The 17,979-nt window shown below is 37.8% G+C and overlaps 1 protein-coding gene across 1 annotated transcript in view; it reads right to left on the bottom strand.

Annotated features, from left to right (window-relative positions):
* BRCA2 (BRCA2 DNA repair associated) overlaps positions 1-17,979 on the bottom strand; it is a 38,707-nt gene that overhangs the window by 8,354 nt on the left and 12,374 nt on the right. Inside the window, exons 10-19 of the mRNA XM_005147689.4 lie at positions 12,554-17,335; positions 9,693-9,785; positions 8,167-8,236; positions 7,370-7,788; positions 6,806-6,996; positions 6,049-6,236; positions 5,330-5,500; positions 4,680-5,031; positions 3,899-4,054; positions 1,629-1,773 (exon numbers count right to left, since the gene is read on the bottom strand). Coding sequence (XP_005147746.4) covers positions 1,629-1,773; positions 3,899-4,054; positions 4,680-5,031; positions 5,330-5,500; positions 6,049-6,236; positions 6,806-6,996; positions 7,370-7,788; positions 8,167-8,236; positions 9,693-9,785; positions 12,554-17,335 — 6,567 coding nt within the window. The remainder of the gene's footprint in view (positions 1-1,628; positions 1,774-3,898; positions 4,055-4,679; positions 5,032-5,329; positions 5,501-6,048; positions 6,237-6,805; positions 6,997-7,369; positions 7,789-8,166; positions 8,237-9,692; positions 9,786-12,553; positions 17,336-17,979) is intronic.

The raw sequence follows: 17,979 nt of genomic DNA, 5'->3' as shown, positions 1-17,979 counted from the left end.
TAGGGACCCCAGAACTGGACACAGCACTTCATATGCAGCCTTACTAATGCTAAACAGAGGGGAAGGATCACCTTCTTAGACCTTCTAGCAACACTCTTCAACTTGTCACCAGGACCCCCAGGACTTTTTCCAGAAAGCTGCTTTCCAGCTGGGTGGTCCCAAGCATGTACTAGTGCATGGGACTGTTCCTCCCCAGGTGCAAGATTTGCACTTCCCTTTGTTCAACTTCACAATGCTCTTGTCAGCCCATTTCTCCAGCCTATTGAGGTCCTTCTGGATGGCAGCACAATCCTCTATTGTATCAGTCCTAATTTTGTATCATCACAAAACTGCTGAGAGGACACTCTGCCCAGATCATTAATGAAGATGGTAAAACAGGACTGGACCAAGCATTGATCCATGGAGTACACCGCTAGTTACTGGCCTCCAAACAGACTTTATGCCACTGATCACCATCCTCTAGGCCCAACCGTTCAGCTAGTCTTCAACCCACCTGAGTGCTCATCCAGCTCCTCAGCACCTCAAGGATTGTAAGGAAGGCATTGTCAAAAGCCTTACTGAAGTCAAGGTAGACAATATGCACTGCATTTGCTTTTATCTACCCAAGCCAGTCATTTCATCAGAGAAGGCTGTCAGGTTCGTTAAACATGGCTTTCCCCTGGTGAATCTGTGCTGACTACTCCCTATCATGTAATTGCCCTTTATGTGTCTGGAAATGGTTTCCACGATTAGTTGTTCCATCACCTTCTCGGGTATCAAGGTAAGCCTGGCTGGCTTGTAGTCAGTTCTCTGGGTCCTTCTTCCTGTCCTTTTTGAAGACAGGAGACACATTTGCCTTCCTCCAGTCTTCAGGCACCTCTACAAATCACCATGATCAGAGCAGCCTCACAAAGACATTAGCTAGCTCCTTCAGCACTTGTGGGTTCATCCCATCACCAAAAGACTTACATATTTCCAGTTTATGTAAGCACTCTCTAACTTGATCCTCTTCTACCAAGCGTATGTTGTTCTTGCTTCAGACTTTGCCCTGGTTCCTAAAGCCTCGGATTGCTGAAGGCTGGCATTGCTGGTTAAGGCTGAGATGAAAAAGGCATTCAGTACCTCAGCCTTCTCCATGTTCTGTATCACCATGGCTCCTATCCCATTTAGTGGTTCCACTCACCTCAGTATCTTCACAGTCCTACAATGTTTGTGACGCAAGATGCTCAGTCTTGAGCGTTCAGGTCTACTGAGATACATTCTAAGCAGTGTCCACCTCTGGGTGAAATATTATGGTGTCAGGTCTTTGAAGACAATGGAATTAACAGTTCTACAATTTTGTAGAACTTCCCTAAGCATCATCTCAATGGTAATTTTTTAGTAGTCTGGCTACCAACACATTCAGGAAGAGTTTTCCAGAGAGCTGAGAAGCCAAGCAAATAAGTATATAACTGTTTTGTACTGAAAGGTCTTGATATATAGGAAGTAAAAAACCTAAAACGACACAAAACCAACAACAACAAACCAACCTAAAACCCTATCTCTGCTTCTATATCACCACGTAAGTTTTGCCAGTTTCTTTAAACTCTTCTGTAAACGCCAAAATTTTTATGTTCTTGATACATGTTCTGAAATAATGACAACTTTACCTTCATGCTTTTCATATTCTGCCTGGATTTTTGCAAAGAGAACTTCCAGTTTCTTTTGTTGACCCTCTGCATGCTTGGCAGCTTCCCTTTCTTCAGCTCGACTGTTACGAAATACATATGAACCAGCTGATGTCTTTTCCATCCACTAAAATAAGAAGATTAAAAAAAAAAATCAAACCCAGACTTTCAAAATTTTTAACTTCATTTAACTTCCTTCTAATATTCACTGTTAAGTAAAAATGCTTTAAAAAAATGAACAGGCAATAGGTCATAAGTTCTTTCAGTGTAACAGGTAGAAGGCAAAATCCCACCCTTTAAAGATACAGACAGAATGAATGAGTAATCAAAACTGCGTGATTCGACAGCTGAAGAAACCAAAGCTTATACTAATAGGTATTAATAATGTAATTTAGAAGATAGCTGGATCCCACTGGCAGATACATTAAGATATGAACCATCAAACTCAGTGCTTAGAAATACAACTGCATTCTACCCTCTACCCAATTTGTGCTTCCACATCAACTGTACTGTCTGTTTTAACACACTAGGTTATATGCTGTAAAAGAACTGTGATGCTCTTCTCAAGATAGTCTTAAACTTTTGCTGCCTGAAATGGTTCCACAGACTCCAGTCATGTTCACAACCTTGCCTAATTTGAAGGAAAAGGTAAGCCAAACAAAGAGGTCAGTGCTGCTGAAAGTGATCCCTTACCTTTCTCTTTGCTGCACAGTCCTATCTTCTTCTTTGTAATTGCTTTAGCACATACTGGATCTCATCAGACCACATTCAGTTTGTCAATTCAAAAAAACAACAGTTTGTTGTGGGCTTTTTTTTTTTTTAAATAGAATCATAGAATACTTTGGGTTGGAAGGGACCTTTCAAGGCCATCTAGTCCAACGCCCCCTGCGATGAGCATTGGCTAGTTTTGTTTGTTTGGTTTTTTTTCATTATTACCATGAGTTAGTTGCTCCTGGTTTAGTGAATTTAATTAGCTAAGCAACAGGATTAGGTGAGCTCCAGGTTTAGCATAGAGAAGCAACATGAGAATATAGTGAGAGCAGGATGAGAAAGGGCTTAAGGACTAATCCTTACAAAAAAGTGAATTGCTGAAATAGGCCCTGCATGCCATACATTTCCTGCAGTATTCACAGTTCGACACCTTTAAGTAGGGTTACTGTGATTCCTATACTCCTTGAGTAAAAGGAGACAGACAGCCCACGTCTTCCTATTGTTCTGTTATATTTGAGCAAGTCTCAGTGTTTAAAAAAGCCCAAACAAATAAAACATCAGCACATGAATCTTTGATATAGAGATACAAAGCACCACTTTCCTCCCCAGCCTGGAAGCTATTTACTATTGATGTGGTTACAGATTAGTCTCCTTTCTGCCTGTCAGGCAGTTCACATAGTAAGTGCTGCAATTTCCTCCATTAATGACATTTATTTATGATTATGTAATGATCCAAACCAAGTATTGCTATTACCTTTGCAGAATTCATTCTACATAAATCAACAGTTAATAACTTCAGAAAGAAACAGTAAAAAATCCCTTATGTTTAAATGCCAAGTTTAAAACGTGCTGAGAAAAGTTAAAATCTGAAAGTTGTATCCTGATTAAACTGTTAACATTAAGAGGATTGATTACTAATTAAAAAAAATGTTTCTTTTTGTAGGTGGTATTGTCATAAAAGCAAGTAGTTAGAGTGAAGTCTGACCATACTGAAAATGTCTGCATGTCAAGTGGTATTTAAAATCTTCATTCTATTTTACATCATAATCACACTGTATTTTCCGCAACATTTTTAAGTTATAGATCTTATACAACATAGTCATCTATATGTAAGAAAAGGTAACCTTACTAATGGTTATAAATATCTAACTTTTTACAGGGATAGGCATATTGATAGAAAAAAACTGGGTTTTACTTTACTTCGGAGTTGAAATTGTCAGTATTTTTTTCTCCTTTAAAACAAGCACTGTGGTTTCTAGATTACAGAACTGAAGTTCAATTATTTCTGGCTTTTTGAAGCTGAAAGCAAAGCCAACCAGAGATCCTGAGCACAAACTCAAATTCTTCTTACAGCAGGATGCTCCAGTTCTGAAATACTGAATACACACACACAGCAGGAACCACTCCTGTTTATTTTACACATAAAGGCATCTTCTCTCAATTTTTTTAGCTCTCCATACAATGGCTGATTTAAGGAATAATAAAGCAATTAAACATGATTTTCACCTCATAAAACCTGTTAGATTAATAAAATAGCATACCTGAATAGGGTAAGTTCTTTGAACAACTACATCAATACATCCCACTGCACCACCCTCACTGTAAAGTGATGACAAAGGCAAAGGGAAAGGCCTGGGATCCGAGTGAAATCCTAGTTTTGCATGCCATCGTGCACAGCGAGTGCTGTTCGCTGAAATCTGAGTAAGTCAAATGTTGAAAAACTGTCACCAGCAGGTCAAAAAGATATCCAACTTATTATAACTAGAGGGAAGACTATTTTCACACTGACCTCACTAAGAATATATATTTTTGCACTTGAACATATCACATTGAAGAATACATTTTAAACAGGAACCAAAAAATTGGATGAATTAAAATTCTCTAGGAAGTGAGCATCTATGAGACAAGCCACTGTTTATACCAAAGGAGCAAAAGTTTTATGCTGAAACTTCACTCAGCGCTTTAATCATCCTCAAACAAGGTAAAGACACCCCTGCCCAAGCTCACCCTCTCATGACCTGTTTCTCCATCCCCATTCTTCCCCCAGTTTCCATATTGCCAAATAAAGGAGCAGGAACTTTCAAAACACATAGAAAAACTTGGCAGAACCTAGTATTTTAAACTTGTCTTTCCATCTTATTGAGTAGTGTCAGCTATCTGGTGTCATGTCTTACAAATCTGGTTATTAAACTTCAAAAAAACTCTGTGTGTTCATAAAGTCCTAAGAAAACTTTTTCTGTTTATAAAACATGGCTCAACTACACAGCATCTATCACATCTCTTGGTCACATTCAGTCAAGCTGAACTAATATTTTGTTTTACCTTTAGCATAAGAGAATCTGGGGCTTCCAGTGGTGTACATCCATTCTGAGAGCCAACAAGTTCTGCTCCATGCACTACGATCTTCTGACCAACAGCCAGCCTTCTTCTATGTAAGAAAGCTTTGAGAGGTGGATCCAAAAGAGCTCTAATCCCATACCAGCCATCAGTAACTTCAATTATTGCTGCTGCTTTTTTACTTTCCACATTCTTATTGCTACCGTTAGGAGATACAACGGTGTTTAGCGATAAGATTTTAGAGATACACAGTACAAGTGTTTTACCTGCTGCATCATCTCTTTCTGTTATTTTTTTGATTGCTGATCGTTTACTTTTATCAACTTCTAAATCATACCTACAAAAAAGAATTCACAATGCTTTGTTAAAGCAAACAAAATCCATCACATTGTTTTTCCTTAAAAACAACTGCAGCAAACTATAGCTTAATCAATTGACATTAGTACCACTGTAGCGAAGCAAATGTTATGTAGATTTTTGAAAAGAACATTTTTAATACTGCTATGCATACGTTTAACAATACAAACATTCTGATAAAACAGTAAATGCAAGGTAAAGATGCTTAGTTTATAATATGATCTGGAAAGCACACAGTATCATAGATTGTAACTTCAAATACACCGATATTCACATACCTATATTTCAATTGCAACAGCACCATTTCTGGCGTCAAACATCTGTTAGCAAATTCATGTGGAAAAGAGACTTCCATGGCTGCCAATTTCCATACAATCCACCTATAGTGATTGTAAACCCAGGCCTCTGTTATTAGCTTGGGATCCACACCAGGAGTGTCACAGAGAGCTCTGCAGATAAATTGTTAACAAATTAATCTGAAACACACTTAAGTTTTCACTTGCCTATTTTTCCCTGGCGTTGTATGCAGTGTATGTACATAGGCTACATTAACTAAGGAATACCTATTAGAGTGAAAAGAGGAAGTTTACATTCCATAACCTGATCTCATTATTGTCTGAATACTGCAGTTTTATTCTCATATGCTTTGGCAGCATGCATGTGCAATGGTAAAGTCCTGAATTAACAGAAAATAGTAATATTTTATTAGTAACAGAAAATAGTAATATTTTATTTAATTGGACTATTTACACTGTTGGAGAATTCCCAGAAATTTTCGAAATTGACTTTGTATGCTTCCTTTAATGGTCAGCGATCTCCATCATTAGTCTACACAGTAAATTTACAATCCTACAATATCTTTACTTACACTAACAGAGACATATTAGAAATGCCCAGTAAAAGTATTCAGAGGCTTTAAAAGATCACTCTGTTGGATTTTATTCTAGGGGATAATTAACAAAGAGCACACTTGTCTCAAGTTCCTAAGTAGCAGTACCTGTAAAACTCCTTTTTTCCAGCTTTTCCCTCATCTGTAGGTATTAACCATCCTCCATCAGCAAGCTGCATCCCATTTCCAGCTAATATATACTCCTTACTGAAGAAGTCTTTGATGAGAAACTGGAATGATTCTGCATTTATGCTGTTAACTTGTATGCAATGTTTTGAAACACCGTATGTGTAAAGCTGCAAAAAATTAGATTAAAAAGACAAAATAATGAGAAAAAAGGAAGAATTCAGCTGAATATCTAATGTTATAAATTCAGACAAAAAATGTAATTTCATATGTAATCTGATGAGAATGTAGGAATTCCCAGCAGAACAGCATCACAATGACCTTTGTAAGTGTTTAAAAACATTCAACAGGTTTTGTACCTTCACTGTACCAAAAGCAAAGGTCTTTGGATATAGACCTAGCTAAGCTTAAATTTTAACTTTATCTCAAAAAAAGCTCTTCATATGGGTTAAAAGTCAATAGCAACTATTATTGGTAGATTTTTTTTCTTTGTTTGATGCTTCTCTTGTTTGACTATAACACCACAGAGACATATCTATTACCTTTATTATTTGGAAAAGTCTTTAAAACTGTGGATATGCAAAGCTGGTTAAATACTGTAGCAACTGGTCTAACAGTTACTGTAAACACTCATCTCAAAACTGAAGAATGTATCTATTTACAAGCTATTGAGTGTTTGTTTGCTTGTCTTAAGGCACAAATTCCAGGAAAGACAAACAGTAAAAAGATACCAATATACCTCTTCAGCAGAATAAAAACTAGGAGATTTCTCTTCTACTGCAGTTTTCAGAGAGATTCTGTTTCTTCCAGATGTTTTAACGACATAAAGACTGCCTGGCTGGGATCTAATATGTTGCCTGCATTTCTTTTTAATTCTCATTTCCTGCAGATCTCTGGCACAACGAAGATTTGTCATCATCTTGACCAGATCTGCAAAGAAAAAAAAAAGTAATTAAACCAGCAAACCCTTTTTTACAGTACATATACACACAGTCACACTATAAAATCAAATATCAAAAGCATAGGACAGTTTGTTTCTGAAGCATTGTGTGAAAGCAAATTTTTCATGTTCTTGATTAACTTTGGAAAAGAGTTTCCTAAAATACTAGGAAAGTAATTATTTCCTAATTTTCCTGAACCACAACCACCACCACCACCACCTCCCCCCACAAATAAAAAAGCTGAAAGAGAAGCTTCTTTTTATTAAAAAAAAAAAGGCTGACCAAGTATGAAAAACCCTTAAAGGCTCAGTTCTGATGGTTAGTATTCATAATAGTTAAGTGATCAAAATCTGAAAAAATACCTAAATTGCCATTTTCTAGGTCAGTGTCTGTTACATGCTGGATGCAGGACTGGTGGTCTTGAGGTTCAGCAATATTGTGTTCAGTTGTGATCTGATTTAATACCATCTCATTAGTCATATCTTTGCTGATTGGTGAGTCACACCTTTTGCTACTGTGCTGTTCACTTGTCGAAAATGTCAGCTTGGTTTTGAAGGGTGGAATAAAAGTTTTAGCAGTTTTGCCAGATTTGTACAATCTTCTTGTTTCTTCACTTTCTTTTGTTGAGGCCTTACACGGAGTAGAAACCCCTGAAGTACCATTTGAAGACTGCCTTATTGCAGAGTGCTGGAAAATGGCAGGTTTAGATCTGAATCCTTTCAAGTCCTGATCTGGTAGAGTAAGGGTAGGATTCTTGACTTCCTGTCGTTCTTTTGTAGCCCTACAAAGATGAAAACATTTAAACATACAGGTTTCAGCTTCCTGACAAAACTATTTGTTAGGATTTTTATAGTCTTAATTTAGTAATATAACATTCAAACTACATCAATAGAATGACAGAATATCAGTCTCTCACATTTTAAAACCAAATACTTAATTTCTATCTATTGAGAAAAGAGAAACAAGTGTAAACCTTGTTTAGCATCTCACTGGTTTACTGCAGCAATGTGTAACGGTAACTTGTTTAGTTTGAAATAAGATTACAAGTGTTTTATAAAGTTCAGTAGCAAATTATTGCCATACATTTTTAAAAGGATATGAGGGCTTCCAAGTTTCAGAAACTGCATTAGAAAAACTGTAAAACATATAAATTTCTCACCCAAAAGGCTGACATGTTACGGGTTTTAAAGGAACATGGTATATAAATTTTCTTCTGTCTTTGAAAATGCCTGTAAGATAATTAGAAAAAAAGTCTGAAATGGCACATTACATGGTTATTTACAGCAAATATTTTTTTATACTAATGTTATAAATATGTAATTCTACTGTGGAAGCCTTTTAAACTGCTTTCTTCTTCCCCACCCCCACCAATAAAATCTCTGTGTGAAACATCTTCACTTGTTGAAGACAGATATAAAGCATAAGAGACCTCAATGCTGAACTCTCCACAATTACTATCTGTAAGCCTCAAAGATTTTTTTAGGCTCACAAAAAGGAAATGTTTATCATTTATTTAATTCCAGGTAGGCTACCATTCAATTAACAATTCTTCTAGCAACTCTATTTTTATTTTTCTTTTTTTTGAAGTTACAACAGATTTTGTGCCCATTTGCACAACATCCTCCTTCCGTCATTGAAGGGCATGTTCACCTTGGAATTACCAACATAACTAAATCATGTCTGACTGGAATTTAAACTCATTTGTGCTACATCCTTGGGCTGCAATGAAGAAGTTTCACATGAGAAGTCATAGATACAAGATGTCACATGTTCTAGAAGTCAGAGGCAAGACTGTACTGGAGATCAGAATTGTTTTCAGTTGTTGTACCAAAGAATAAACAATGCTGCTGCAGAGTAGGATAATATTTACATATGAAGGGTACAAAATTATTCTCTGGTAGACACTAATTCCATTTAAAACTTTAGATCAAGGGGTTTATGTTTAGAACAGATTTAGCACAGCATCCAGAAACCAATATACTGGTTAAACCAATATATTTGATGAATCCTGCTACTGAATTCTAGGTGAGAGCATGCACTGCTTAAAAACAGCAAGCTCCTTGAAGAACCCAGCATATCCTATAACCAAAGCCTGTAGCCAAAATCGCATTATCCAAATATCCTAATCACTAACTAGTTTCACATAAAGCATCAACTCAAACTTTAAAACCTTGATTTCACTTGATTTCATAAGCCTCCACATTACCTGCTTAAAATATTAAAATCATCTGTAACACAGGAAATCAGTAAATACATTGTTCACAAATTACTATATGATGAAATTACCAATAACTTCTCATTTTCTTGTAGATACAGCTTTTAACTGAGCAATTACAGATCAATAAAATATATTCTGCCTTCTGAGACTAGAATTTGTGAGATTTAGGATAGAAGAGATTTGGGAGAAACAGGATAAACTCCTACTGAGCTGTAAACCAGAGTTCTTGCAGAAGTAGTATACTGTAATATATTTACATTCTACACAAGAAGGCATACCATTAATCATATGATTTTTCAATTCAGCACAGACACCACCATAGCAGCTTCCCTGGATTTCTACGACTATACTGATAAAAGCAGTAGTTAAGCAATCTTATAACACATAAGTTTACTGGAAATGGAAGAATTCTAAGGACAACAGCCAGTAACAGATTACTGCTTAGAACACAAAAAGACTAAAGTTACCATCAGGGGTGGTTTTTGAAGGTTTCAAAGATCTGGGGGAATTCTGTGTTTTGTTAAACTCAAGCAGTAGCTGTCTCTTAATTGGAGGTTCTCCTAGAATGAAACCACAGATTTTGTTAAAACTGATGCTCCTTTTAAGTTTGGTTTCTTACCAATACTGTATAACTTAATTATAATTGCTAAATAAACCATTAAAGAACTCAGAGCAAACAGAAGTAGTTAGTTTTCAGATCATGTCTCTATTAAACAGCCTTTTTGAACACCGAGCTACTTCACTGTAACTTGCAAAAGCTTCTTCTGTACAGTATGACTGTGTATGTGTTACTGAGACTGATTTCAAGACTTCATACAATGAGGTCCCTTGCAGAATCTTTTGTGGTCAGTAAGTCTGCTCCATCAAAATCAAAATTTGTGAGCCTTAAGATAACAAACATACTCAGGACAGTCTGCCTCAAAGTGCACTGCAGTGGACTCCAGCAGCACAGTTCACTTGCATCTTTTTTATACTTTAAGTACTTGCCATCATATTTGAAAAATCATGGCAGAAAGGTGAAGTTCTCAACGACTGGAAAAAGGGAAATATAACCCGCATTTTCAAGAAGGGGAAAATGGATGACCCAGGTAACCACAGACCAGTCAATTCTCACATCTGTGCCTGGCAAAATCTGGGAGCAGATTCTCCTGCAAGGCATACTAGGGCACATGAAAAACAACAAGGCGCTTGGTGACAGCCAGCATGGCTTCACTAAGGGGAAATACTGCCTGACCAATTTGGTGGCCTTCTATGACAGGGCTACAGAAATGATGGACAGGGGTGGAGCAGTTGATGTCATCTACCTGGACTTGTGCAAAGCATTCAACACAGTCCCACACGACATGCTTGTCTCTAAATTAGAGAGACATCAATTTGATAGGTGGACCACTCAGTGGATAAGAAACTGGCTGGATGGCTGCACGCAAAGAGTTGTGGTCAACGGTTCAATGTCCGGCTGGAGATCAGTAATGAGTGGTGTCCCTCAGGGATCGGTGTTGGGACCGGTCTTGTTTAATATCTTTGTCGCTGACATGGACGATGGGATTGAGTGCACCCTCAGCAAGTTTGCTGATGACACCAAGCTGTGTGGGTCAGTTGATACGCTAGAGGGAAGGAATGCCATTCAGAGGGACCTTGACACGCTTGTGAGGTGGGCTGATGCCAATCTCATGAAGTTTAACCATGCCAAGTGCAGGGTCCTACACCTGGGTCGGAGCAATCCCAGGCACAGCTACAGGTTGGGCAAAAAGGAAATTCAGTGCAGCCCTGCGGAGAAGGACCTGGGGGTGTTGGTCAATGAGAATATGAACATGAGCCAGCAGTGTGCGCTTACAGCCCAGAAAGCCAACCGTATCCTGGGCTGCATCAAAAGGAGCGTGACCAGCAGGTCAAAGGAGGTGATCCTGCCCCTCTACTCTGCTCTTGTGAGACCTCACTTGGGAGTATTGTGTGCAGTTCTGGTGTCCTCAACATAAAAAGGACATGGAACTGTTGGAACAAGTCCAGAGGAGGGCCACGAGGATGATCAGGGGACTGGAGCACCTCCCATATGAAGAGAGGCTGAGAAAGTTGGGGCTGTTCAGCCTGGAGAAGAGAAGGCTGCGTGGAGACCTCATAGTAGCCTTCCAGTATCTGAAGGGGGCCTACAGGGATGCTGGTGAGGGACTATTGATTAGGGATTGTAGTGATAGGACAAGGGGTAATGGGTTGAAACTTAAACAGCAGAGGTTTAGACTGGATATAAGGAAGAAATTCTTTACTGTTAGGGTGGTGAGGTACTGGAATGGGCTGCCCAGGGAGGTTGTGAATGCTCCATCCCTGGCAGTGTTCAAGGCCAGGCTGGATGAAGAGTTGGGTGCCATGGTTTAGTGTGAGATATCCCTGCCCATGGCAGGGGGTTGGAACTAGATGATCTTAAGGTCCTTTCCAACCCTAACTGTTCTGTGATTCTATGATTCTATTTAGAGTCCATGCAAAATTCTAAAAAATTGTGTAACAGATCTTTTACGGAAGCTGTAACTATGGATATGGTTCAACTGTGGCACAGCTGTTACAAGTTGGGTTGAGAGAGACCTATCTGCCTTTTCACACCTGCCCACTTTGCCACACTGGCCTGCCCAACCTTCATACCTGAAATGGTGTAGCTGGGCATCAACTCTGGCGCAATCTAGTCTGCACCAGCCCAGGTCCCTGAACAGGTCTGGGTGACTGTGCAAGCATTAAGTGCTAACACTTCAGCCCTGAGACAAATCATGTTTACATAGTAAACTGTGCTTTTAGATCAATAACTATTTTTCATATCAGACTGTCAATCATGATAAAAGTGAAACCATTTCCTTACCTACAAGGCACAAAAAGGTGACAATGAAAATACTGCTGCTCATTCTGCAATGAAAACCCCCTAGATTTGTGTAGAAAAAAGAAGAAAGGAAGTCTGTTCAGAGAGAAAAGGAGCAGCAGCTTTCTTCCATTACTTTATGATAACCCAGCAAAACTTGCACACCTTCAAATACTAATCACAAATTCGGCTTGCACTGTGCATTTAAGGCTCTAAAGAGTGGATGAACTCTGCCTGCAACAAGAATAATTTTTGTCATTGACACTAGAGAAAGAACTTCAGCTCCTGTATGACCTAAAAATAAATGTGACATTTAAAAATCACCCTCAAACAATCCACTGTGCAGAAATATGGAGTTGAACATATAGAATCATACAATAGTTAGGTTGGAAAGGACCTTAAGATCACCTAGTTCTAACCCCCTGCCATGGGCAGGGACACTTCACACTAAATAAAATAAAAAAAAACACAGATAAGACAAAGACCTACCGAGTGAGCCTTCTTCTTCAAAGTGCCTCTTCCCAAAGGTCTTACTTTGAAAGTTATTATCCAGTTGGCCACTGAAGGACTGTGCAGCATTAATTTGTGCTCCAGAACTGGAAAGATCATCTTCCATTAAAGCTCTTGCACTTTCTACAGCCTCCATTTCCAAGTAACTATCTGGAGTTTGGAGAAGATTAATATTCCTTTCTGCTTTAGCAGTAATGCTGCATGAAACTGCTTCAGATTCCGTTTTCGTCCCCAGGTTCAGCTGACCTTTTCCAAAAGCTCTAGTCTCCTCTTGCTGAAAGTTGTTTTTAAATGTTAACTGCTTGTTTTTCTTACTATGTGGTACATACTCAGGCATTTTGACATGGTGAGTGCCTGGAAAAGACTCCATCTCCTCAAGGCAGATACTTTCTGTATCAAAGTCTTCATTGCAGCTTTTTTCAATTTTGGATTCTGAGATCACTTTATCAGTTACAGATTCTACATGTTGACTGCTCTCTTTAATTGAACTGAGTTGATCTGTAATGAAAAGCCCACTGCTCAAAAAGTCATCACATTCTTTTAAAATTGCCTTTGCTTTTTGATAGGCATTTTTAGAGACTTTTACCTGCTTTCCACTTGCAGTGCTGAACCCAAAAGCAGGACCTGAAATCAACTCAGTGCTGGCAATTTCTTCCCCTCTTGGTAACATTACCTGCATTTCCCTCGGAACTATTTCAGTGTGCATTTCAGACTTTTCAGTGCCTTCCTCAACTAAAAATGCTTCTTGTACATGAGTCAACTGATTCTCTTCTATTTCAGAAAAGAGTTGCCGGGCTTTCCTGAGTGACTCTTCTGAAAATTGTACAGGTTTACCACTTGCTGTACTGAAAAAACCATGACTGCTTGTAGAATAATCTGACTCCGTTATCTGCTTATCTGGAATAGGCAAGTGCCCTAAAAGCTTACTATTGTGTTCAAAGCTTCGCATCTGAGAATTTGAGACAGGCTTTGCATCTGCAGATGTGTTTATATCCTGGTGATGACTTTCATCAGCACTTGCATTTACTTTAATAAAATGGGATGTGGACAAATTAATCTCTTCACTTCCTGCAGTATTTAAAAACTTAAAGGAATTTGGGCACTCAGCATGAATGATGGCAGATGTATTTCCAGCAATTTTTGTTTGATTGGTTCTCAAGTTAGTCTCATATTTCACAGATTCACTGTAGTTGTCTTGAAATATTTCTCTGACTCTTGCTAATGCACTTTCTGAAACAGAAACTGCTTTACCTTTTGCTGTACTAAACACAGTTTGTTTCAGATCACCCCTCTGATTCTCAACACTAATTGCTGTTTCTTTTAACCTGGCTAAATTAGTTTCATCTTCAGGAAGACCAACTAGCGACTGGTTTTGATAAGCATTATCTGTGGTGTTCATGAAGCCATTTGTATCAGCACAAAGTTCATTTAAATGTTCTACGTCAAATTCTGTACTGTCACAGTTCAAATGAGAGCAGTTATTTTTCAAAGTGAAGAGGAGGGATTGATCAGATATACTGTTTCTATCCTCAGCAAATAAAGTATCTCTTATATCTCCAGGCACAGAATTATCTTTGAGGTCATTTGATATCTTCATTAAATTCGGAGATGCAGCAGAGTGCACAGGAAAATCATGCATGTTTTCTGAATCATCCCTCTTGGGTGAGTATTCCATTTCTCTCTCTACAAACAGTTTTTCATCTTCAGATGAACAAGTTCTAATTAAAGCATCCCTCTCCTGTCCAGGAAGCAATTCCAATTCTGACTTTTCAGGACGGACATCAGCTTTTTCACATGTATATGAAGTCAGCAAACTTCTTTCACCCAGCTTAAAAGAAGTATCTATTTTAACAGTATCAAGAAGCACAGCCTGTTTAATGGGGCTGCTCTCTACTGCCTGCTTAAATTGATTTCCAGGTTCTTCAGGAACAAGCTTTTTATTAAGTTTATCTGGGTCACCTCGAACAGTGCTTTCAACACGTAAATCCCAGTGTTTGACACAGTTTTTACTACATTTCCTTTTTTTTATGGGGTTTTCAAAATAGTCATTACGTTCCTTTCTTACATCAACATTTTCTGCAAAAAACTGTTCAGCTTTAGCTAAAAACCCATCAGCAATTGCTATTTTTTTGCCACTAGCAGTATGAAATCCAGTCAGATAACTCCCATTCACTTCATTTTTTTCAACATCTACCTCTTGATCAACAGGTATTTGATGATGGTAAGAACCTACTTTTATTCTGCTTTCATTCTCTAACAGGATCTTATCACAGATGGTGTCTTCTTCCATATTTTTATGATTTGCCTTTAATTTACAAGAGTTGTCCAGAACATTTGCGTCTCGTTCTTCATGTTGTACATTGATCAAGTGTAGAGAATGATCCAAAGCTGCAACAGAAATGGATTTATCACCACCAGCTGGACTTCGACATTTTGGTGACAAGCATTCATTTTCCTTTCTGTCTTCTCCTTTCTGATTGGGAGACAGGTTTTTAATTTCATTTGCTATACTTAAACTTTGTTCTTCTGCACCTGTAATAGCATCTCCTACACATGTTGCATCTATTGGGTCTTCTTGATTGCTTTCAACTTGGTGATCTCCTTGATTCAAAAATTGTTTGGAAGTTTTATGATTCTGGTTATAGTCTTTAATGAATGATACACTGCTGATGATAGTGTTAGTACAACTGAACCTAGCATTTTCATTATACTTTATTGATCTTTTTGTCTGATTTTCCACATTTTCCTTAAACAGTGTGCTAATATTTTCCTCATTTATTTTCTGTGGATGGTGGGAAACAGAATCTGGTTGGGAAATGGCATCTATGCTTTTGAAATCTGAAACACAAACCATTTTTCCTTCATTTTCTTTCGCCAGGCATCTGACAAAATTACAGTTAGAAGACATATGACTATTTAAATTATGACATTTAGTACTAGTTTTAGAAGATTTAAACAAATAGTTATCATCATCCAAGTCCCTGAAGAGCTCTGCAGATTTGTTCAAAGCCGCCTTAGAAATATCTATTTTTTTTCCAGAAGCTGAACTAAAGCCTACAAAATGAGAAAAGCTGCCCCCTTTAGCTACTGGAAAGCTCTCATTAGACAGCCTTTCATTTCTGTCTAAATTAGCAAAAGTAACCTTTTTGTCATTTTTATGAAAAAACACTGCATTTTCTTTTTTGTATTCCATGACATCAGAGTCTTCGTTTGTGTCTTCCTGCTTCATACAATACTTATCAGGTTTTATCTGATTTTCAGTTTTTAAACTGCTACAAAACCCAGCATGTTTCCTTTTTTCTGAATTATTTTCCACATTTTTTCTTCCCCATGTCTCTACAGTTCCAAACTGTTGAAAGGCACGATTTTGTATCATGCTACTTTGCTTTCTAAACTGTGTAAATTCAAACTGACTACCTGTTTCTTCCAGGATACTAGAAAGCTCAGCAATTTCAGCTTCTTGGCTTGCTGTCAAGGTTTGATTTGTTTCTTGTAAGGATTGTGGGCTTCTAGGAAAGCTTTTACACAAGCCAATTTTGTGTGGAGTAAACTGTGTATGTCTGGGCTTAAGAAAATTTGTCTGTGAATCTAGAGAATCAGATAAACTACCGGCCAACTTGCTTTCTGAATCTGAGAAAAACATATTTTCCTTTTTATCTTGATTTGAAAAGTTTCTGACTCTTTCCATAGAACAGGCTTCAAAGCATTCATTTTCAATATCTTTAAACAGCATTCTGCCTTTTCCTATATTGATTTCAGATAACTTAATCTGCTTATTGGAAGCAGTCTGAAAGCCACCAAAGCCCAGATTCAAACTGCATGCATCAAGACTTCCCAATGATTTCTCTTTATACTTTAGGTTCTTAATTGGCTTTTTGCTGGAATACGTAGGTGCTACTTGTTTATCTTCTTCAGAAATCACTTCATTTAAAGAATTATCATATATACAATCTATGGATTCTTTAGCAATCTCTACAGCTATATTAGTGAAATTAGCTGCTTGAGGGATTTCACTGTTTTCAGTTGACTTTGGCTTTTCATTGTTGACTCTAACTTCTGAAGAGGCAGCTGCATCTGTTTTCTCCTCTTGTTTTAATCCAGCACTATGATTTTCTGAGCAGTTTACTCCCAGAGGTCCAAGTGCTTCTCTACAGCCAGCTACTGACCACTGGTCTGTAGCAAGCCTTTTATCAGTTGATACTTTATTATAACAATCACTACTGACTCCATTTATGCCAATGTTGATCTGACTCAAAGTATTATTGAAACTACTGTCTGTCACAGATGTAGTGTCATGATGCGTATCAATCAAGTTTTCGTTATTCTTGGGGGAAGACCATGCAAGTTCTTCTTTCAGGCTCTGAGGCACAGAACCTCCATTGTTCACATTAGCACCCATGTACTTATCTTTCTTGCCTTTCTCTGTGCAACAGCCTTTAGGGAACAATTTGGAATGCTTTCTTGCCATTAGGCATGCTGAAGCTAGAACTTTACGTTTTATATTTGAAGTTATTTCACTATTTAAAGAATTTGTTATGTCTTCTTTCCATGTATTAGATATATCTAAGCTTTTTAATGATGTAGCAGGTTCACCCTCTCTTGCATTTTCCCTTAAGTCTCTCGGGTCTTGTTGCTTCAGCCTATTATTGAAGGAATTACCAGATGAGTTATCCATTATATCCATTTTTAAAGTACAATTGCCAAATTTATTTTCCTTGATATTCGATTGCAAGCACTTTCTCTCAGCAAGAAGCAAGCAGTCTACAAGAGAAGACATTAGAGAAAAAAAAAACGTTAATAAAGTAGTTCTTATTTATTCAAACAAACATAAAATCAGATCATTTCTACATATGCTTAAAACTGGTACCATAAACATCACTTTTGCTTTCAAATGTGAACACCTTGACAAGACTGGAGATCTTGTCAGATTTAATCTACTTGCATTCTAATAGCCAGAAACAGGTGCGCAGTTAATTACTATTAGTTAAAAAAATATATATACATATATAAAATAACTCCCCCAATTTTTAGTTGTAATGAAATTTGAAGAGATGGGCTTTCATTCCTTGTGTCTCGACATAATTTTTTATTTCAGACTTTAAAGAGACATACTTCAACTCCTAACATTATAGAATCATAGAATAGTTAGGGTTGGAAAGGACCTTAAGATCATCTAGTTCCAACCCCCCTGCCATGGGCAGGGACACCTCGCACTCAACCATATGACCCAAGGCTTCATCCAACCTGGTCTTGAATACTGACAGGGATGGAGCATTCACAACCTTCCTGGGCAACCCATTCCAGTACCTCATCACCCTAACAGTAAAGAATTTCTTTCTTATATCCAATCTAAACTTCTGCTGTTTAAATTTCAACCCGTTACCCCTTGTCCTATCACTACAGTC

This window comes from Melopsittacus undulatus, chromosome 2 (genome assembly GCF_012275295.1).
Source record: "Melopsittacus undulatus isolate bMelUnd1 chromosome 2, bMelUnd1.mat.Z, whole genome shotgun sequence".
Classification (NCBI taxonomy): domain Eukaryota; kingdom Metazoa; phylum Chordata; class Aves; order Psittaciformes; family Psittaculidae; genus Melopsittacus; species Melopsittacus undulatus.
The sequence above is the reverse complement of the archived record's forward strand: the minus strand, read 5'-3'. Positions and strand labels throughout refer to the sequence as shown.